The sequence below is a fragment of the Cottoperca gobio genome, chromosome 24 (assembly GCF_900634415.1).
Source record: "Cottoperca gobio chromosome 24, fCotGob3.1, whole genome shotgun sequence".
Classification (NCBI taxonomy): domain Eukaryota; kingdom Metazoa; phylum Chordata; class Actinopteri; order Perciformes; family Bovichtidae; genus Cottoperca; species Cottoperca gobio.
The window spans coordinates 6,891,495-6,914,694 of record NC_041378.1 but is presented as its reverse complement, the minus strand read 5'-3'; the positions used below and the strand labels follow the sequence as shown (position 1 = coordinate 6,914,694).

General features: G+C 45.4%; 1 protein-coding gene across 1 annotated transcript; it reads right to left on the bottom strand.

Annotated features, from left to right (window-relative positions):
* Positions 1-17,424: 17,424 nt before the first annotated feature.
* mycn (MYCN proto-oncogene, bHLH transcription factor) lies at positions 17,425-22,992 on the bottom strand. Its single transcript, XM_029426064.1, has 3 exons — positions 22,874-22,992; positions 21,829-22,474; positions 17,425-19,550 (listed from the first exon to the last, which is right to left on the bottom strand). The coding sequence occupies exons 2-3, from the start codon at positions 22,451-22,453 to the stop codon at positions 18,769-18,771; spliced, it is 1,407 nt and encodes a 468-aa protein (XP_029281924.1). The 5' UTR covers positions 22,454-22,474; positions 22,874-22,992; the 3' UTR covers positions 17,425-18,768.
* Positions 22,993-23,200: the final 208 nt, after the last annotated feature.

Genomic DNA, 23,200 nt, shown 5'->3' with positions numbered 1-23,200 from the left:
ACATGGAGTGGTGATATAGTAAATTAGGGCCCTTGGCACAATAAATAGGCTCCCATACGCCTTCATTTAAGCTCTGTGTCTCGACCACGTCTTCATGAAAGCCTTGGACTTTTTTTTTGTCTTGGGCGACAGGCAGGCATACTTTTCTCATGGCACCGAGGCACATGTCGTAATGGGAATACAGATACCGGCTCAGACACATTACATGTTCTCATCGAGTAAAACAAATGCTAAGCATAACAAGATATCATGGACCCCCTCCCAGCTGCTTGTAAGAAAACAGCTTCTTATCAGAATATTTTCCCTTTTCTCTGCATTCCTGTGAATACGGCAGAGCGGTGAGGGTCCTTGGTAGGAGAGCCTGTTTTGACTGTGATTAATGCAATGCATAAACGTGTGTGTGTGTGTGTGTGTGTGTGTGTGTGTGTGTGTGTGTGTGTGTGTGTGTGTGTGTGTGTGTGTGTGTGTGTGTGTGTGTGTGTGTGTGTGTGTGTGTGTGTGTGTGTGTGTGTGTGTTCTCTTGCATAACCCAGATCCTCCTTAATGATGACATAATGTACAGCCAGGATGCTTAGATGTCTGATTTAGAAGTGACCAATTGATACTCGTGTTTGTTGGAGTTGAGCGTTGACTTAATTATATTTGCAGTATTTTGTGCTGCAGTATTACAACTCTGATATGGATCAATGTAATGGAAATGATTTTTAAATTCATAGTAATAAGCCTCTTATGCGTTATTGTAATGCGTATCTCCTAAAGTGTCTAAACTAGCGATATTAAATCTTGTACGGAGAATCAATATTTACATTTGTAGGAGCTATACCAAGAAATGGATCTGTGCCACATGAGATCATGGTCCATTAACACTGTAGTCCCCGCACCTCTTAGTGCAGGTAATTCAGACGATAATATTACAGTAAAGAAAATGTATTCTGATGTAGACTACTTATCATGCATTTGGCTTTTATTACACTTTGGCCTCTCCTACATTAATAATCAATAAATATTGATGTTGCCGATGATTCTGGGCCTTGTGTTACTTGGTAACAGATCAGAATACACCAAATAAAGAGAAATAAATAACTTTGCCGTAAGAAAGAAAACGTCTGAAATTAGAAAAGTTTCCTAATTTAGATGTTTAAATATCTGATTATATAATAAGTCAGCCTGGTCTCCTTGAAATTACATTCCCATACAAGAAGCTGTATTTTTCATTTCATTTCGAGGGAAACATATGTTGTCCTGGATTGCATTAGTGTTTGACGTATCACAGATGCATTTCTAATCAGTCTGCAGAAGTCCGGGCGGGAAGGAGGACGGGGTGGGTGGGTGGGTTTGCTAGATGTGTCAATGCTGGACTTTCACCCAGGACACTGGTGTCTGTGTCCCGTGTCAAATCATAAGTCAACGTTGACTTTTTAAAATGTAACTTGAATGACGTAACAAACATACTTTTTTTTTTTTTTAAAGCCAAACCATGATGTATCTTTTCTAAACATAACCAAGTATTGTTGAGTTTGTGTTGTTTTCTTTTAATTTACATCCGGGCACATTTCAGTTGCTAACCAGAATTGAGAAACTTAAAGCCAAATACTGAATCCAAGTCTACAAAGGTTAAGATAATGTGTGCTGAAGACATCCCACAATCCTTTTGTTCTTCTACACATCTAACAATATCAACACTTTCCCACGAATATGGTGACAAAGCAATGTCTTAATAGACCCACCTTATTCATTCATTGATTTGTAATCAGCTAACTGAATAACCAGCTGGATTTATAATGCAGATGCCAAATGTGAAGGAGGTTTTGTGTCTCATTGTGTGTTTGTGTGTGTGTGTTGTTGTTTAGTGTTGGCCTTACGTTGCACATGAATAGCCGGCCACAGGGGGTTAGATTGTAACACGCTAATCTGATGCTCTGGAGGATAGTTAAAGTCTCTCTCAGTCCTTTAAAGCACTTTGTTATCATCCTGATTGGATTTAGCACTCAAGCAGAAACCAATGCATTCCTTCCTATTGTGTTTCATTCACCGGAAAAGCTGCAGAGAAACAAAAGGCACCGAGCATCACAATCTGGCCCTATTGTTGCTCATACAGTGACCAGCAGAGTCTGTTAGAAGGTTTTATTGACTGACTTAACACTTGACTGTGAAGAATCCCAGGAATCAATGACTATTTATTTATATTCAAGAGGCTTTTTTTTTTTTTTTTTTTCCCAGATTGGATTTCTGAATTCTGATCCTCTTCAGTGTGAATCGGGAGGACAATGAGCGAGGGTCGTGACTTCTGGCTGCAGGGGTCAGAGTTGAGATGACATTCAAGGTGGTGATGATGCAAGTGGGAAAAACAAAGGGTTGCTATGGAACAAACCGATGGTATTTGAGTTGAGACCGAGCTTTTGAGAAAAGCTTTAAAGGTAGTCTCAACCGAAACTTCTTTAGTACAAATGTGACAGAAGATTATTCAAGATGTTTGAAATTACATGTCCAGACGAATGCGAGTGGATTCTTTACTTAATCTATAGGGACATGCGTTTCTTGCTTTGATCTATTCTGTTTCTTCCACCACTTGTTAACTCACTTTGCCAAGTTTGTAAATATGTTCAGAGCAGGCTAACTTGCTCAGGCGTGTTCTTGTGTGAGTCAAAGGATGGTATGTGAAGAGTAGAGGAGCTCATTCGTTGACTGATTTAGTCTTTGAGTAGGAGTGAATTCAAACGCACACAAAACTTGGGGTCAAGTGTGTCAGGAGATGCACCCCACACTGGAGCATGTACACACACACACACACACGAGGGGGACGGGGTGTATGGTGGCACTGCCTACAAGGAGCAGAAGACCTCCAGCTTCTGTTGGCACACCACCTGACCCGGCTACCGCCTCAATACGCATCCGACTTCTCAGCTGTTCTTCTCCTTGTTCCTTCTCTCTCTCTCTCTCTCTCTCTGTTTTTTATTATTATATGCCCCTTCCAGCAGCAACCCACAGGAAGCCATTCACTTCCTAATTATCTGCACATCAAACAGGGGTCGCCACGGAGACGCAGACCATAAATTCAGCCCCCCTCCCCTCCACTGTGGTGCGATAGCGCAGCAACAGCTGCCTCTAATTGGGGCTGTAGGTTCAAACTGCTAACATATGACTTCCCTCCCGTTCGCTAAACGCACTGCCTCCGCCAAGGCCGCAACACACACGGACCAGGTCACCAGCACAGAGAGGGATGAGGTTTCAGATGAAGAGCGACAGAGAGAGAGAGAGAGAGAGAGAGAGAGAGAGAGAGAGCAAGAGAAAGAGAAATACAACCATTGATTGCACGGGAAGCTTGGTGTGGTTTTGGGATGGGCTCTGAAGTGGGCCAGCGTGGCCCGCTCCCACCACAGAGGCCCTCGGATCAACAGGAGCTCACCCAGATTGACAAAGAGAAAGAGAGGGATGAAGAGAGAAAGAGTGAGAGGCTGAGATAACAAAGGCGACCACAGTGCGGTTTCGTGATGGCTCTCTGGGTGAAAACCGATGAGTTATCAGATCTGCCTGAAACAGATGTTGCGTGGCTACGTTCGAAAGGCCCTTTTACACTTGTGTAACAGTTCAACCAGCCGTTATTGAAATGTGCAGCAGTCCTATCTGTTTCTCCATTTTTACATAACCTGCTCTTTATACATGGATAACAACATGGTCATGACTTCCTCTAACGGCAGGTCAGAGGTCAGAGTCAGTTACAGGTTTCTTTTTCTGCTTAAAGACACTTTAGATGATACATGGATAAAGACATGGTCAACTTCGTGTGTTACAGCACAGACGGATAATGAGCTATTTCCAACGCATGACCAAGGGAGAGGTGTCAGAAGAGGAGTCCGTACTCCAAAGGGGCTGAAGAGGTTTTAGTACTTTCCACTGCCATGTAAATTGGACCCTCAGAAAGTGAATGAGCCCGTCTATTGTCTCTAATGGCCTCTTGTTTGAAAAGGTTCTACAGTGTGAATTTGAGTTTGTATGCACGCTCCAGGGAACGTGCATATGCACTTCCTAGCTTCCCTTAAGTTTACTGCATTCAGCAGGAAACACAATTAGCCCAATCAAAGTGAAAGGAGGGAGTAGGGGAAGGGGGGTGGGGGAGAGAGGACTGTGTTTTTATGAACATGGGTGGTGAAACGGCAGCATTGTGACGGCAGAGGATATTAGGTGCTGGGCGGCAGCTTTTTGATGTAGAGGAGTCTTTAGCAGGCATCTGACTCTTGTTAAAGTGGACCGACGTACAATTAAAGATATATGGCCCGGGACAGCCGTGTGATTTGGATACATTAGCGGATTAGATTTTTAAAGGGAGTTGTTTAAAGGATGGCCAGTAAATACTATTCAGCACTAATGCATGCTCTCATGTATGCAATGAATTAGGTATCTTTTAAAAGCACGCTAATGGAAGTCTATTAAAAATGGATGTTAGGGAGATTAATTATTTGTCCACAAACTGCTGTGTGTGCAGATCCTTATTGCGGACACAAAGTAATAATCACAGATGCTACCGCTGTAATTTGTCTTTTTTGTCTTTCCCTTTTAACTCTACTCCTCTTTCTCTTAAGATGCTTTTACATATTGAGCGTTCACTGTCATTTTTCAAGGGTTCATGTATAAATAGGGAGCTGTCTTGAGCGTTCAGCAATTTGACTGCATGCTCAAGACAAACAAAGTTTCATTTCTGGCATGTTCTTGGAGAAGTGTCAGGATGATGTACTTCTCGCTTCAGGCAGAATATGTGTTAGCCATGTTGTTGGTGTATGAATGATGTTATCATGTTACTCTATTGTTTTTGACATGTCAGGAGCTGTTACTAAAAAACTGTTTGGGCAATTTACTACTAAAGGTGCAGTTTGCATTTCTGCTAATCTGTAAAAAAAAATGTGTCTTTTACCTTTCTATATTGGGCTTCCCTCCAGACTAAGTCGATATTTTCCACAACCCAAATTGAGGAATGCTGTCAAGGGTGGCTAAATTAGGAATTAGTACCTCTTTTAGATGTACGTGGCCTGGCCAGTTTATTATGTCTGCTAGGTGTGAGGATGAGAGTGGCTGCTATTGGAGGTATATAAAGGCAAGGGGGCCAGCTATTTAAAAAGTTATTGAATCAGGAAATTCCTCAAACACTCTGGGAAGGGGGGTGGGGTGTGGGGTGTGGGGGGGGGGGGTCATGCAAGGCTTAGCTGACCCTCTGTATCCACCCCTCTCATACCCCTGGATGGACTCAAAAGTGGGCTCACTGGATGTCCCTTAGTCAGCACATGCAGGGGGTGCGGACAAAAGGTCCATTCTGCCAACAATAGGGGGCATTTAGACCGTCACATACCCTGGTGACTCCAAGAGTGGGGATGTTGGGGGTGGTAGGTGAAACGGAGAGAGAGTGGAGATAGGAGAGCTTGGAACTTCAATGGAAAAAAAGCTATCTATAGAAAAGGGTCAGTGCTGTGCAAAAGCTAAGCTTACCTATAGGCCAGGTCAAAGGTCAGGGACTAGACACACAGAGGAATCCCTGTAGTAAAGCATAGGTAATGGGGGCTGGGCGTAATCACAGAGAGAATGGACAGCATGGGTCCAAGACTGTGTCAGGAAGCACAGACTCTTCATTTGTTCAATGAGACCATTGCGTCGGCACAGTTGGGGCAAAACACTGCATCTGGCAAAAAGTTGCTCCTGGTTTAACTTGTTCTGCAGCATAGTCGGTCATTCGGCAACACAGATAGGATACCCTGTAGCCTGTGTCGCATTGTGCTCACTCTGATGTTTACCTCACAAGCATTGGGAGATTGCAGCTGTGATAGCGGTAAAATCCTGCCTCAAATGAGTATGAACTGCTGTGCCATGTCTTAGATACAGATTACACAATGGCATCCATTGACTCCATTTAAAGTTGCTCACCCTTCGCATGCATGGATGTATTGGAAGAAGATACCAGACCCAAAAGATTAAATCCGATTACAATTGTTTGTCTGGCCTATACGCCAAAAAAGTTTCCTAGCTTCCGGGTTTACTTCCTGGTTGTGCGAATCCACTGATTATGGGTCGTAGTGTTTCTGAATCCCTTTTCTTTGCTCAAGGAAAGTTTTACAAATATAAAACCTTCATGGATCAAAAATTCATGATAGAAATATTTAAAATTGAACTTGTTTGCAGTTTGAGGTGTCCTAGGAAAATGCTTTTTGAAGTCGGGATTTTCTGCTGCAATACTGCGAGGGGCCACTGAGCAAAATGGGAAAACAAGGCTGAGCATATCCAGGTCTTTTTATACATCCGTGTGTGCATGAGTTTAAAATCTCTTTTTTATTTTGTTGCTTGTCAGCCCCCTCTTTCTTTTCCTCCTTCCTTATGAAGGGAAAAATGTCCAAATAATAATGTCCATAGAAGTGACTTGCAGATGCCATATCCAGCTCTTTTAAAACATCTACAGTCTTGGCACCTAGTAAGCCTTCAATCTGGACTTTCTGATTCGTCTGTCTCTCACCTGCACCTGTAGAAAGTCCCCCCCCCCAATCAATGCAGCCCTGAATGCTTTCAGGCTCAGTGTTGTTCTCAGTCTGAACACGCCCTTATTGTGGTGAGAGAAACGCTGGCATGAGATATAACATGTGTATATATGCAAATGTCTCTTTTTTTGTCAACCTGCAGTGACTTCACAGATCAGCTGCTCTCGCCCTAAAGCACACACAAGCTCAAGGGGAAAGTAAAGAAGCCACTTTCATCCACATCTAATGGAGAACAGTTTTGTCCTCCATCCTCACACGGCTCCCAGGTGCCCCGTGTGCCCTCCCTTTCCTTTTCTCTGGTCCGAATCAAAGGCTGATACTCTAAACGCGATGAATGACATTGATCTTAATCTGTGAGGAGTAAAGGTAATTTTGATGGGTGTGTGTGTGTAAGTGGAACAGAGAGAAGGTCAGGGGGTCTGTGGAGAGGGGGAAGATGATCTCTGTGCTCCAGCGGGGCACAAAGCGAGGGCGCGAGCTACAGGAGCGCTCTCTCTTACAATGCGCCCTTAGGATCGTTAAGTGATTGTGTTACAGAGAACAGGTGAACTGCGTCTCTCCGCCTCGTCTTTTATATTTTCCTCTCTATTATGATTTACAGGTCTATTCTTCTCCCCTGCCACCCCCTCCATAACTTGTGCTGTTCTTTTGAAGGCGGCCTGCTCATTGCTATTGTACCTGGCCAGCTTTGAAGTGCCTAAGTCTTAAATGATGATGAGACAAGGAGAGTGCTTTTCTTTAACAGCCGGGGTAAAGGAGGCTCTTGTTTCTGACAGGTGTCTTTTATAGAAGGGAGTGTGCTGGACTGGTGTTTTGTTGGGGATCTAGTTCCACCCTTCCCCATCACCTGCTAATGGAATAACATTAGCTTGCCATCTGTGAGATGAGATTTACTGGAACTGACCTCAGTGTACTGTTTAGATTACAGATTAGCTCAGAATATGTGAAAATGAGTCATGTAAATAAAGGCCATTGTTTGGCCAAAAACAGACTTCTTTCCGGCTTAATTATGATATCATTTTCCTCACCATCAGGCAGCCGAAGCTGGACAGGAAATGAGTAGAGACGCTAACTTTCGCCGTTGGTTTTAAAAGGGTTTGTTCACCCAAATTACAGAAAACATACATTTTCACTCGGCTTGTTTGTTATCTAGTCGGAGAGTTTTGGTATTATTTTCCTAGGTTTTGAGTTGGGATGCACCAATCCCACTTTATCTCTGCTGATACGGTTGGAATATCTCATTTCAGGGTAGCTCCAGATCCGATACCAGCGCAGTCTTTCCCCCAAATTTAACATCTGCATAGCACACAGCATAGAACTCATCATTTACTTTTATGTAAGGTAACACGAGGCTTCCTCAATGTTACTGATTGCGGAAACACAGGAAGACGTTGTATTTATTGTGGATCGTCTCTGGTATTGCAAGTATCAGTTTGAGATTTCAGCACAATGGAATTGAAAATAACTTAATTTGTTGAGATCACAGCATTGAACAAAGTCAACAATAACACCTTCAGAAACAGTGTCTGCATTACGCACAATCATCCACAGACATCATTATGATCTGTTTTCATGAGAAGCAAAGAAAATGTTCTTATGAAAACTGTTTTAGATAATCAGATCATTTCAACTGCTGAAAGCTCAGAATGGCCCCCTTAAAAAATATCTCTTGAAGTACCCTTGAGCAAAACACTAAATCCCAAAATACACCAGAAAGAGCAAGCTGGTTATTAAGAGGGTATTGCATCTCCTGCTATCCTTACTATATTGCAATTTCCTTGCAGTGATCCGACCTAGTTAAATAAGGTAGTTCAAGGACAACGTGTCAATGAAAGCCCACTCCCACTTCTGTACGCTGAACGCAGCGAGTACAATCAGAGTGATCAGACAGAATGGAGCCCTGACAGACTCCATTCATGTGGAAACTAATAACATCAGCTGTTATCTCTTCATTAACTCCAGTCCAAACAGTGCGTCCCTGTGTGTGTGTGTGTGTGTGTGTGTGTGTGTGTGTGTGTGTGTGTGTGCGTGTGCGTTTGCGTGTGCGTGCGTGCGTGTGAGTGTGTGCGTGAGAGACTGCAAAAGTGAGAGTATATGCATTGAAATGCATGCATAACAGGGCATGACACATTCGTGTGTGTGTGTGTGTGTGTGTGTGTGTGTGTGTGTGTGTGTGTGTGTGTGCCTCAGCTTTGCATCACTGATTCCTATCCCAGCCCTGCTGTAGATCTAGAGCCAGATAGCGGCAACACGCAGGCCGCTGTGAGCCACGGCCATCTGGGCCTGGCCCGGGGCCGGTATTCTCTCGGTTGGGGGGTGCTGCGATTGTTGTGGGGGTGGGAGGGGAGAGGGTGCAGGACAGTATTACGAGGATGGGGGGTGTGTGATTAGGAGGCAAGGCAGAATAAATACACCCCTCCTCCTCTCCATCCGCCCGCCTCAAGCTTGTGGTATGATGGAGAGAGGGGGGGGGGGGGGGGGGGGGGGGACTGAACACACAGCTGTCCTCAGCCATTATCAGTGATGGATGAAGCCAGAGCAGAGCATCAATGGCATGCCCGGCGCTCACTCACTCGAACGTGTCAGTGTATTGGTGTGTGTGTCTTATTTAACGGTGTGTGTTTGTGTGTGCGAGAGACACAGAGGAAGGACGGAGAGAGAGAATGCGATGGCGTGCCAGGAATATACCGATGACGCAAATTAATCACTCTTAATGTTTTAAACAACAGCATGAGGGGAACAAAAGAGGAAATATGCGCTCAATACGTTTCCTGTTGTAAATCTTCTGTTGTCTGATTGGATTTGGAGTGGGTAAGGTCTTATTGGTGCAGCTGTTCTAGCCGCCAAGCCGTTTAGCTTCCTCTGACTGCTCTACCTGTAACATTAGGAGACAGTACAGCATATGTCCTTCAGTAGAGGGAAGTTTAGCTATAAGGCATTAGGGCATTAAAAACGGGACTAAGTAACTAACACACTAAATCAATTTCTATAGAATTTCCATTACCAGTCGATCCGCCCAAACGTTTTTCATGGAGTTCAACTTTGGGGAAATTGGAGTAAATGGCACACTACAGAGAAAATAGGAAGAAGCTCAGAGACTGTGTCCCAGGCTTGCTATTGTGGTAGGCATTAGTTCACCAGCTCTATGAGTAGTAACTACAACACCAAGCCTTTAGGAGTGCCTATTTTGCCGTGCCACTTTCTGGTGGGACAGGGCTTTAACACTCGCTTGTATGTGTCAATCAGCAGGTTATTTATCTTTATCTTATCTTCAAAAAATCCTGTGTTTTTTTTTTATGTGCTCAAAGGTCATATTGGAGGACACTGGAAAATGCTGGCGAGGCCTGGGAGGTGGAGGCGCAAAGAAAAAGGCATTTCTGTGATGTAAAATCCCACATGGGAATTGAACGCTCCTGATAGTTTGGATGTCTGACGATGACACAGTGGATTGTATCTGAAGTGTGTGTGTGTGTGTGTGTGTGTGTGTGTGTGTGTGTGTGTGTGTGTGTGTGCGTGTGTGTGTGTGTGTGTGTGTGTGTGTGTGTGTAGAGGGGGGGGGGGGTTAAATATAATCCAATGATGTTGTCCACTCCCAGTCCACCAATTAAAGTAATCAATGCCACGCCTGAGTTACCACAGCATCAGGGTCTGTGGGCTGTTCTTTAGGCCTTCATTCACTCATCATTCATTCATTCATCAGCTGGTGGCTTGTGAATATTATTACCTTACCCTTACAAGCAATAAATCCATTGTCCCTCTGAATCTAATTCTTCCATAATTAACCTTGTGTGTAATCCTGAGAGCTTGCTGACGGATGTCCAAAATGCTAACTCAATCCCCAGCCAAGGTTTCCCTTATTAGATTAGTGTGCACTGACTCATATTCGCACAATGCCGTCGCCTGACTCAACAGCTGTCAAACACAAGAGATGGGCATAAGCCACCAATTAAATATGCTAATATATTTCATCCTCTTAGATAGGCGAATTATGTGTGTGAAGTGGCTGGATTCGGTCGTTCCTAATTCGCCACATTTTGCCCATTAATTAAAAGCTTAATTTCGTCAGGGTCAACTTGTCAGCACACATCCTTCAAGAACAGTAACAACTGAAGGGAGACGGGGAGTGGATGTGAGCTGGTTGTAGCGAATCTAATAAGAGGCAGTCATTTGCATCTGTGTTGGGTCTGAGTGCAGAAACAGGCTGGTGTTATTAAAATGTAGACTGGTGGTTCTGTCTGGAACTCGCTGATCCATCAGAAAGAAGTGACAGCGAGGCATACTGGTCATGGACCAAAGACCCGCCAGAGAATACGCTCACACAAAGGCACACAAAAAAGGCTGCAGCTATAGAAAAGACTGCATTGAGATAAAAAAAAGAAATCTAATAAGCTATCACATTTTCGACAGTTATATTCACAGTAAATCATGCACATGAACACTCACAAAAAGAGACAGAACCATCTTTTATTTCCATTAGAAATTGCTCATGACACTTCAGTAGCAGTTTCTTTGTCCTCCACACATCTATGATCTATTGTTTAAAATCCCTTTCACAGGTCTTCTCAGATATACCACCTACTGACCTCCCCGTCTCTCCCTCCCTGCACTCCTGTGCAGATGAGCGCTGGTCAAACTGATAATGACGGGGGAATATTGAAAGACGAGTAACCCCGCCGTTTCCCCCGCTCCACGATTCATTAACCCGATTTCCACTGAGCTCTGTCCCACATTTGTCAGCGAGGCTCCTGCTGAGGATTCTGTCGCCCTGCCCGGCCCCATCCTCTGCCTGTCGCACTCCAGCTCGCCATCAAACCGACAGATAACTGTCGAGGAGCAAGGTCGCCCCCGGAGTGTCGACAACCTTTCTGTGTACGCTCTCTAGGCTCTGTTGCCTCCGTATTGGATCGATCCTCGGCTCTCTCAGCTTTAAGATTTCAAATCGATAATGTTATGTATTCATTTCGGCAGGTGTTTTTAAAATGACTGAGCAAAAAGCCTCGAGATAGTGAGACTTAGATTGTATCTTACATCCGCTAAGAGGCATTAGTAGGCAGCATATCACTTCAAAGACCCGTCTTGAGGGGCTTGGTGCTGTTAAACAAGATACTTAATTTAAATGGAAATAACAAGTTTAAAAGCTATGAAGTTGTTTTTTTCAATTGGAAATAAGTAATTGGTGACAGCTCTGAAAAGATATGAATCTGTGGGACGATATTATGCATATGCACATCTAATATGACCCAAACAGATCAGAGAACTATTTCCTACATTATAAGGAGAACAGCTGTACATCTATAGTCTCTAGAGAGTCATTTCTTAGTTGGAGTGTGGTGGCAGACTCTTGCTGAACAGGCAAAATGTGCCTCAGCCTCGCCTCCACTACCTCAGTACATCCTGCTCTCGCCCCCAATACAGGCCTTGTATTGGGGGCGAGAGCCATGCAAAGAGGGATTTGCAGTGTACACACAGTCATCACTGAGGCTTCAGCAGTGCCTGAGAGGGTCAGTGGATGAATGAATGGACTGAAAGGGCTGCTGGAGTCCAACGGGATATTATTAAACCAAAATTGTCACAACAGAAATCTAAGTTGTAATGGGTTTACGTCCTTTAGCCCACTTTCTCCCACCGGTCACTGTCTCCCCACCTTGAAGGCATAACGGTCAAGGGTCATACCTCTTCAACCTCTCCAAAGATCAAACACAGCGCTGATTCATCCCCCAGTGGATCCCAAATGACCATTAAATCAACCGTTGCATCACCAAGATCCCTCAGATACACACACACATTTTCTACTTATGTAATCTATAAGGCAAACTTTGTGGTGACATTTGACTGATGTGACGTGGCCCCATTCAAAAAACAAACTCAATGATTGGTAGCGTAAACCACCGGGGAGTCTGGAAGGTCTCCGTAGGCCTGAGGTGACACCGTTACTCCACAATTAGCCCTCAATCAATATGTCTCTCATTGAGTTTTACCTCCGCAGAGCATCCAGTCGGCCTGGTGCTGAACGTTGCAGAGGATGGTTTAGTTTAGTCTCATTTAGTTTAAAGGCCGACGGTGTTTATTGGACCAGAAAACCATTTGTTATCTGTTTCCTCTGGAGGAGCAGTCATGAATCAATCTGGATACATATGTACAAACACAGAAGCGCCCCAGTGATTACTCCAAATAAACACAAGTACACGCATACACGCGCACGTCTGCCTAAACACACATGCACAAAGGGAGGCGAGGATGTGCACTCGCATACACACAAACCCTGCTCTTGTGCACACACAGATAGACACACTTGCTTTAAAAGAGTAGTAATCACTTTACCATAGAGGATATGTCTTTCTGTGACATATGGCCTCTGCATTAATGAGCCCCCGCTGCAAGTGTGGATCCCAATATTTACAGTAGGCCAGCTTGTTTATGCTGATTACAATAAATGCTTTGTCTTATAGCCCACCCATATCCAACAGTGTATCAATATAACAATGTATAGCAGTGATGAAATGCTGATGGGGGGGGGGGTACCCCTGTACGTTAGTTACAGCAGGCTGACATGAACATGTGGCTGGAAGGTTTGTAGGTTCAGTCCGCGTGAAAAGTCATTTTTCCTTCCTTGTCAAAGTAAAAGTGGCAAAGTGTGCAGATGGATTTTGCATTATTTGCTCAGGTTTTAAGATATCCTCGTCGAGGGTTTCTGCCTCCACTCCAACAACAACAATGCATTGGGTTTGTGGTCCAGAAGTGAAAAGATACACAACATAAAAACGTATTTTCAGAGCAGTGTCCTGGAAGGGTTATTTCTTTTTTTTTTCGGTAGAAAGTAGTTCCAATGAAAATGCTTCCCTGTGGCTAATGGCGTATGGATTTAAAGCGCTGACTAAGAACCTCAAAGTCAACCTTGCTATATGTCGTCCCCCATCTCTCTCTGTCGTCGACTCCCAAAAAAAATACTTTCCAAAGTCTGTGGATTGTTCTGCTTAAGTTTCACGCTGCTACTCATTCTTTATAAACGTAATCCAGGCTGTGAGGACCACAAAGTAAGTTCCATTTAGTTTTGTTGTATTTGGATTGGCCTCGGGACCTCGAGACCTCAGGAGCTGATATCACTCAACTTAACTAAGACTTTATACTCTACATGGCTCGATACAACTTGTAAGTGAGGAACTGTGTTTGTGTGAACCTTTAATTTGATTTTCAGTTGTTTCTTTGGGTATTTTAATCTGCTTTTTTTTTTTGACAGGCTGTATTCTGTGGTTTGTGCAATTTGTACCCTATATTTTATCGTCTGTAAAGCACTTTGTATCTTCTGTTGGAAAAATAAAATGACTCACTGAGTGTCTCTACATTCAAGGTGTGTTAACCCGTTGATTGAGATGGCTGTTGATATTCAAACATTAAACCCTGCAAGCTAATAGCCCAATATACTGTTATACAATGCGGCAGTTTGACAGCGAGTTGGGGCTGGTCTGGGACATGCTCGTTGCTTTAACTGTTGGATGTCATGTTGCGTAGCAGCTCAGGCTCTGACAGGCACATAGAGAGGACACTCGGCACAGCAAGCTAATTGCAAGACGCTTGCCTCAAAACAATGGCTTCAAAGAAACATGTAACTTACATAAGAGGACAACACTTATGTGATCAGCCCCCCCCTGCACAACAATCAAAATCAATATGGACTGATGTGCCAGGGGAAAGGATGAGTGGAGGAAGTGAAAGGATGTCAGCACAGATCTATTATATCAGTGAGTATGTCATACACTTTACTGTAACTTACTTTACGTAAACTTTACTGGGGGGAATTTGTTTTAATAATTAGCGTCACTGAGGCGTCTTTCTTCCCATTGTTTCCCCCCTCTCTCTTGTTCTGTCCCCTATCTCAATCATTGCCTTTCTCTCACTTTTTTTATTTAATTTTTGATCTCTCCTTCTTTTTCTTCCCCTATCTCCCTCGCTTTTTCTTTCTTTTCCTAGGTGCTGTGTTGTGCAGCCAAGGCCGTTTCTTCCTCAGAACACGCTCTTGAAAGGCTATTCATGGATTCTTCAATGAAACCCTATTACATTTGTGTGTGTGTGTGTGTGTGTGTGTGTGTGTGTGTGTGAGTGTGTGTGTGTGTGTGTGTGTGTGAGTGTGAGTGTGAGAGAGAGGGAAAGAGAGACTAAGAAAGAGAAATAAAGAGAGGGAAAGGTATTCCGGGGGCCGGGCTACAGTACCATCTGTATGCAAATCTCCTCAGACTTTGGTAAACTTTGATCAAACACTCTGGCCTCCTTTTCTCTCCCTTCCCTCCCTCTCTCCCTCCCTCCCTCCCTCCCTCTCCTGCCTCCCTGTCCACTATGTGCTCTGCAATTACTGTAGCTCCACAGCTCTTTGTCAGCGCTGCATATTACTCAGTTAAGGCAATGGGCTCCCTCGAGAAACTGCCCCTTGTCCCCCTCCACACACACATACACACATATCCATGTTTTCTGCCCCAGTACCCCCTGATACCCTACTTGTATCGGGCTCCTCTACCTACCACAACCCCAAAACGCACCATTTTTTTAAGCACCTGCGACCACGCTGGACCCCACAACAGATGGTGACAGCCCCCTTACACACACATAAACACACACACTCCCCCCCCACAGATAGTCAGGGCTTTTGGCAAGCGGAGCCCAGTGAGGCGCATGGGTGACGGGCATGCCTTTGTGCAGAGGTTGGGCACATCGCTGGCACACACACACTTGTGAATCCACACAGACACACACACACACACACACACACACACACAGCAGCCATTGTTTCCTCCATATGGGAAGGTTAACATGTTGAATACTGATCCGGTGTCCAACAGGACAATAGAAATGTTGTGGCAAGTGTTGTCAATTAATGCCGGCTGTAATGAAGATCTCAAGACAGATGACAAGACGCACATGAAGCAAACAAACATGCCACATTAGCTCTTGTGTAGCTTTAATGTACATCCATCAGTCGGGTGTAAGCCCATTAGAGTTGTGTGTGTGTGTGTGTGTGTGTGTGTGTGTCTGGGCAGCTCAAGCCAGGCAGTCAGTGGGCAGAGGGATAATGGACATTAATCAGGGAAAAGCCAGGACCATATGTCTGTTTAACGTAGGAGATGGCTATTCCCTGAACGCCAGCTCCCCTCAAACAATTAGCCTCATTTCAGAGAGGAGATAGCTTTACTGCTGTTGAAGCATGTGAGCATATGAGTGTGTGTTAGGGGGGGGTGGTGGTGGTGTTGAAGAGGAAGCCAGCGTGTGTAAGTGTGCGCACAGCTGAGAGGTGTACGGTTTTATGTTTGTTTTAGGACAGGGTGTGTGGGCGGGAAATGTGGCACTGGACACTGTTACGATGCGAGTGTGTGTGTGTTTGTGTGTGTTTGAGCGATACTTCACACGTGTCTGCATGTTTGATTTCTTCTTAGAAATCGGTTAATCTCACCATCTGAGGCAAACTGTCTCTGTTGGCTGCAATATGTTGTTTTTCTCTTACATTTTTCTCTGGGATGTTATTGTCCATGAACTTGTTTTCATCCTATAACCAAGCAGGATAAGCCATTAGGCAGATGGTAAGGGGAAGTCCCACGAGAGGACACACACACACACACACACACACACAAAGACACTAGATCCTGTCCCACACACACACACACATGCACAGTAAGTGCGCACAAAGACACCAGACCCACCAGACTCCTGTTATGTAATCCACCAGCTCCACTCCCCCACCGAGAGGCTCAGTCTTCGGCTGTCTCACCTCCAAAACAAAATCATCAGTCTTCATATAGTGCTGTATCTCACATAGTGAACATACCTCCGGATCATTTGGGTCCTGCTCTTTTTGGATGAATGGAGTCTTAAGCAGTTCAATGTGAAGAACATGGCACTGTAAAAGTAAAGTGTGATTCATCCTGTAGTACCGTAAAGCCTCCACTAAGTAATATATTGTTTTAGCCGAAGAAGAAAGAGTCACCCTGTCTTATGGTGCTATGCAGTCATTGCTTTCTTAGGTAAAAAGGATTAATCAAAGTCATCAACAATGTGTGTTTTTATGTCCTGTTAATTCCCTTCTCGGCAAGTCTTTTTCTCCTTCCCTCTGTGAACACACTGTCGTGCTGAATGGCTACTCAGACCGTGGCAACAGATTTCTCTTTCAGCCATCTCCAGAGAACGCCTGGCCAGACTCCTGAGTGGCACATATTTGGTCTAAGGCCCGGCACTGGAGGCACAGAGGGAAGGAGGAAAGAGGAGGAGGAGGAGGAGGACGAGGAGGAGGAGGAGGAGGAGGAGGTGAGGGGAGGAGGCCGGAGCCATGTGGCTGATGTTGGTAAACAGTATCCAGCCTTGTCCTGGCATCGTAGCAGGCGGCGCACAACGGCGGAGATATCAGGCGCCCGGGCCACACACAGACCGGGACAAAAGGTAGACACACATACAGACATTTACATTCATACGCACGCACGCAGACACACACACACACACACACACACACACACACACACATGCAGGCAGAAATACACAGACTACTAACAGACAAATAAAAGACTCACTCTCGATGTCTGCCACTCAGCAGCTGCTCCAGTTTCCATGGCAACCGCCCGAACAATGTAGTAGGCAGGGCTGCGTCGGTGAGAGAGGGAAACGGGAGTGTGTGTATGTGTGCTCCTGTGCACTTGAAGTGTGTGTGCGTAGGTGTGTGTGTGTGGGTGGGTGTGAGAGGCTACAGAGGGGGGAGGTAGCCGCAGGGTGCTGAGACAGAGAGGATTCAGAAGATACTCTCTTTATTTCTTTGTCCGGATGAGCAAAACAAATACGGAACATGGAGGCAAATAGAAAAATGAAAGGGGTTCAAAGGGGTCAAGGGTGACATTCACAGTTTCAGTGGCAATAAAAGATGCACAAAGGCAAACGATGAGGATTTTATGATGTCTATTTATTTTTCAAAATGAGGTATTTCAAAGTGCTATGAGTTGCAGCACTAAATGTACATTTTAAAAGTGAAAAAAACAAACATCTTATATCCGTTTACCCAGTTCTATGCACCCGATAGTTACAAATATAAACAAGAGAGGAATAAAGAAAAAGGCCAGGTACATAAGGATAAAACACATTTGCTGTACAAAAGAATTATTTGAGATAGAAGAGGGAAAGAAAGACGAGATAAAGTGATATCTACCGAGAACTCATTTTCATACGAAAATATAAGTATCAAATTTAGTATGTATCAGGTTCACACTAAAAGCATAAAGGTGTGTAGAATTAGTAATATAATGCAATACAAAGTAAGAGATGAAAAAAACAAAAAAACAATATATTGTTATATTACAAAGTTTCATGACTCAAAAATCGAGGCCTTACAGTACTTTTAAAGGTATATAAACTTCCAGTCTAGTTATTGGCAGCTTCCTGACATGTATAAAAAAACAAGGACAAAAATGTATTACAAAACAAGGCAGATCTGAGTTTATTTTGTCTGTACACTATTGTTATATACAAAAGTGTCGGCTAGCAAGGTGCACAGTTATACATCCACTGACTTGGTTTGAGCACCAGTGTGAGAGAGGAGTGAGAGAAGGAGAACCTGTAGTGGCATTGTTTATGTGACCCATAACGCCTCAGTCGTCAAAGTCTCTTCAGTTTTTGCAGTGGTGAAGGCAAAGTAAGTGTGCACTGCTGCGTCTTGTACGTGAACTCTCCAAGCAAAGTGCCCTCTTACACCCATCCCTGTGGGGAATCACCTGATTCCAGGCTGGTGTCACAGTGAGTACAAAAAAAACAAGACACAAATGATATAAAAAAAAAAAAAAATCCAGGAGGAGAAGGAGACCAAAACAAGGTGTGTCCTCTCTCCTTCCTCATTATTTTCTCTTTAAAAAAAAAAAAAAAAAATCTTTCCTCAATGTGACTGGATTGAAAAAGTAAACCCTAAACATTCTTAACGTCAACAAATGTGCAAAAAAAGTGGCGGCAGTGAAAGTCCGAGCATCCCCCCGGCGACCCCCCCCCCCCTCTCTTCCGTGTCCGTGTCCGTGTGTGTGTGTGTGTGTGTGTGTCGGCATCTTAAGATAAACGTCCTCTGAGATATTTGTGTGTGCACGTGTACAACAGATATGCAGGCCTATGTGTTTGTGCTTTAGTGTATAGGCCTATGTGTGTGCATCTAATTGTGTTTCAGACTGATTGAGTTGAGGCAAAGGGGTGGGGGGGGGGTCTTCCAGGGTGTATGTGAGTGTTTCTGTGTTATAGTGGTTGTCTGTTAGCGAGTCCTGCCCTGATCTAGCCTGCGCATCAGCTGCTGCCAGCGGGCTTGGAGCCTGTCCTTCTCATTCTGGAGCCTCATCTCCTCTGTCTCCAGTGAGCTCACGTACTCGGTGGCCTTCTTCAGGATCAGCACCTTAGCTGCCTTCTCGTTGTGCGCCAGCTCCGGCACGTGGTCGCGCAGCGTCAGGAAGCTGGAGCGCAGGTCGTTGCGACGCTGGCGCTCCAGGATGTTGTGGTTGCGCCGGCGCTCGCTGTCCTCTGAGTCGGAGCTGCCACGCGGGCTGCAGTCTCCGCTGGCGCTGCGCTTGCTGCGTGACCCCGAGATGCTGCTGACTGAGCTGCAGGATGTGGAGGAAGATGAGGAGGATGAGGAGATGGTTCTGGTGGGAGGTCGAGGTGCGTCTGATGTCCTTTGCTTCTTTGGAGGTGGGACGGGGTCGTCGTCTGACGCGTACGGTGAGGGGGCTGCGTAGTTGTGTTGCTGCTGGTGGACTGAGCTCCTCTTCAGGATCAGCTCCTGAGGAGCTCTGCTGACGAACCGACTCACCACTCCGGACCCTCTCGCGTCGTGGCTCTTGGGATGCACAGAGATGGTGACCGTGCCCGTCGTCAATGGTGAGGCCTTGTTGATCGTGCAGCGCCTCTTCTCTACTGTAACGACATCAATCTCCTCCTCATCTTCCTCGTCGTCGTCGTCGTCATCATCCTCCTCTTCTTCGTCGTCATCTTCGTCGTCGTCTTCGTCGTCTTCTTCTTCGTCATCGTCATCTTCCTCTTCTGTGAAAAGAAAGCAGAATGTGAGTGACTTAATCGCTCTGACACACCAAGTATTCTCACTATGTCATCTATGTTCCAGCAGGTGACAGGTATCTATGTGAGTGAGCGAGAGAGTGTGTATGTGTGTGTGTGTGTGTGTGTGTGTTGTGTGCGTGCGTGGGAGCGAGAGCGTTGCTCAACGCTGTTTGCATAAGCAGAACCCTCTTAATGCTTAGTGTCAGTCACTCCTCTACTAATCTACACTGCAGGCGTTGACACGTTCAGTCTCAGCACGGAGCAGACAGGCTGGATTTCTGCCTTTCATTCTCTCTCCCTCCTTCAAAACTTCTCCTAATCTTCTCTGGTGAGACAGTTTTAGTCTGATGCCTTCAGTCTATCAGCGCAGCCACAGTCACGCTGACGGTGTGCGAGACAGTAAGAACTTCACATTAACTTTGACCTCTGATGAAGTCATTTTTAAAAATAATTCTATCTTTTATTTCTAGCTGAGCTCTTCGTCTTAATACCTGCTGGAGTCAGGCTGAGCAGCTGAGACTTATCATGGACCGGCGCCTTTGAAGATGAGAGGAAGTGGCCAATCATGAGCCAGAGAGTGTGAGGCCCAGTTAAAATGCCTTTTGTGATAATGGCTCTCATTATCAGCTCAGGAGCATCTGAAGAGTGTGGCATTTTACAGCTTACAGTAACCCACTTCAGACACCACTGCACCAGGATGCTGTCTCAACACACTCACTGAACACACACACACACTCAATCTGGCACTGCCATCAAAACAAAGCCGGGCACAGCTGGGTGGATGAGGGGGTGTGGCTGGCTTTGCCACATGTAAAGCTGAGATTTAGCGGTTCCTTGTTTCACTCATGGAACAGCTCTTTTTTTGGAGCTGGAAAAAGTATAAATAGAAGAAAGAGTACAACATCTCTGCCTGGTTGGATACAATATTAGTCGAAAGCCACTTTTCTGTGCCACTGTCTTGAGTTGTGTGAGTGTTCCCATGCATGCCTCTTGGATAGTAATACTGGCTTTTATAATTATAGGGATAAACCTACACTGTAGCTTGTAAGGTCTGTGTCTCTCTTTGATGAGAATGTAAATAACGCCTGCAACACAAAGAGGGACGCGTCTTAACTCTGCGAGCGGCGGAAGCGCATTGGAGCGGTACTGTGCGCGGGGCGGCAGGCGATCGGATCGCCACCCTTTAAGCCTCCGAGCTGGAGCGGCGCCAGGGAGACAGCTGTCGAGATGGAGCACTCGTTCAAAGCTGTCACCCCCCTAAAAGAAGCGGCCAGGGCCCTCCTCCGTCCCCTTTTCTTCGCGGTGGAGGAGGTGATTGGCAAGGCTGGCGGAGTCTGCCCTCTGTGCCAAACTAGAGGCCTTTTGTACTGCTGTTTCACAGCGAAAACACGCTGACAAGGACTCGTGAGTGTTTGTTTAGGGAACTCGTAGGCGGTAATAGGTGGGATGAAGTATTAGGGAGATTAAATACACACAGAACTAATTTCCCAATCTAAACGCATACTACTTCCTCAAAAGAATCTGAAAAAACAGGAGTGACCATTTATATCCCTGAAGGCTTTGTTGTGGAGGGCTATCCTCCCTTATGCTATTATAGAGTAACCCCTGTTCTTATTCTTGGGGCTAATTTGAGTTGAAATGAACTGAACTCAAGGCAGCAGATTGTACAGGCTGTTCCAAACAAGTTCCAATTTCTCACCCACTGTGAGCAAATTGTCCCTTAATCCATGCGTAATGAAAGCCTTTCACGGCACCGTGAACCAGACACTTTATCAGATCATCACATTATTAAACACCTTTTCATATTCCCCTCCTACAAACGGGTCCGGCTGCAGTCAGTGAGTGTGGTGTCTTTTTGTTTGGCTCGGGTGCCAACTGAGTTCAGGAAGGCATACAATTCCCCATTTACTGCCATCTGCCGGATGAAGAGCCCGCGCTGATTACATAAACCTCGTTCACTGTGTCACTACTCCTACTCCAGTGTGTGTGTGTGTGTGTGTGTGTGTGTGTGTGTGTGTGTGTGTGTGTGTGTGTGTGTGTGTGAGACGAGTAAAAACCGATTCTTGGCCAGTCGTATGTACAAGCTCCAGTCACAACAATATTGTTGATGATGAAGAAGATGATGATGATAGTAATCACAACAACAGTACTAATTCCGATGATAATAATAATGTGATATTTCAGTGTTGCATGTTTTCTTGCCACGAGAATTTCATTAAAAAAAATAAAAACAAAAGCTTTCAGCGTGTTTTTAGATTCTTACCGGAGTCACTAGGAGCGTTTCCGTGGGTTGTGGATGTGTTTACGGTCCCGATTGAGTCCCTGTTGCTGTTCTTCTTGTTGACCGGGAAAGGGAAGACTATCGTGGGGTCCACACACTCTGACACCGAGCTGCGGCTCACAACCTCCGGCGCCTTGACGCACACGTTCCTGCCACCTCCCGTGGCATTGGAAATAGCCTTGCCGAGTTTCTCCGTGACCACCCGCTCAAGCTTTTCCCTGGCAGAGAAGCCACTCCACATACAGTCCTGGATAATTATGTTGTTGGGGTTAGTATCCAAAGCGGAGCCGAACAGGTCCCCATCGTCGGACGCCCCCCAGATATCGTCCTCGGGCAGGAGCAGCAGTTCAGAAGCCCAGTCCAGCGGGTCCCCTAAACCGAAGCCCAGAGCGTCTGCTTCCGGGGAGGCAGCCGCCGGCTCCCCCGGTAGCGCGGCTCGGCTCGGAGAGAGGGGCGGAGTGGGCAACAACTCGAATTTCTTCCAGATGTCCTCCCCCGGTGGCGCAGAGTCGGGACCACAGAAGTAGAAGTCGTCCTCATCCGGGTAGAAACATGGTTGTAAGGAGTCAAACTCCAAATCGGAGTTTTTACTTATGATCGCCGGCATTCTATCCCACAGTCGAAAAACCTGTAAAGGAACAAAAGACACTTTAGTCTCCAAAAGAAAAGAGTGTCTCTCCCCATTCCGTCGGTCCTCTATCACACCTGAAAAAGCCCACACACAGACACACAGTCTGCTCCACAAAATTCCACACTCACTCCTCTGCGGGGTTTAAAAAACCACACAAATCTCACAGGAGAATGTGCGTAAATGTGACCGTGACGCACAAAGTGTGCAAAAACGACGCATTGGATCACTACTAAAAACAACATGCCAGAAAAGGTGATTAGGAAACAAAATCACGTTTACAGAAAAACGCATGAAATGACAACAATCCAGTCTAATAGAGACTCTGTTGTGTGTGCAACACCTGAGGAAATAATAACACGTTTCTATATTTAACCGCTGGAATGAGAAGATGCTCACCTTGTCTTGACTTGGGATGATAATATGTGAACCAAATTGTGTTGTATCTCGCAGTCAGTAATACAGACACCAGATTTGTAGCAGTCATCTACTTAGGGAGCACAGACAGTCCTCTGACACACATTGTGGCTGGCTGCAGAGTGTTATACACTCAGATCTGCGGGAGGAAAACAGACTCCTCCCTCGCAGGCTGGGGGGGGGGGGGGGGGGGGTGGTACAGTCGGGCTTTGGGTTTGATGCGGCGCGGGAGACAGGCTGGCTGGGAGCTTTCTTTCAAGGTGAATCGAGAAAACAGCCAAAACATTGCAAGCAAGAAAGAAAGAGCTC

Bases quoted from the DNA above. Each gene is read 5' to 3' on its own strand.
- mycn (XM_029426064.1), bottom strand. From the start codon at position 22,453: ATGCCGGCGATCATAAGTAAAAACTCCGATTTGGAGTTTGACTCCTTA. The intron at 19,551-21,828 runs GTAAGAATCTAA...TTCTTTTCACAG, and splicing joins AAACGCTCCTAGTGACTCCG to AAGAGGAAGATGACGATGAC.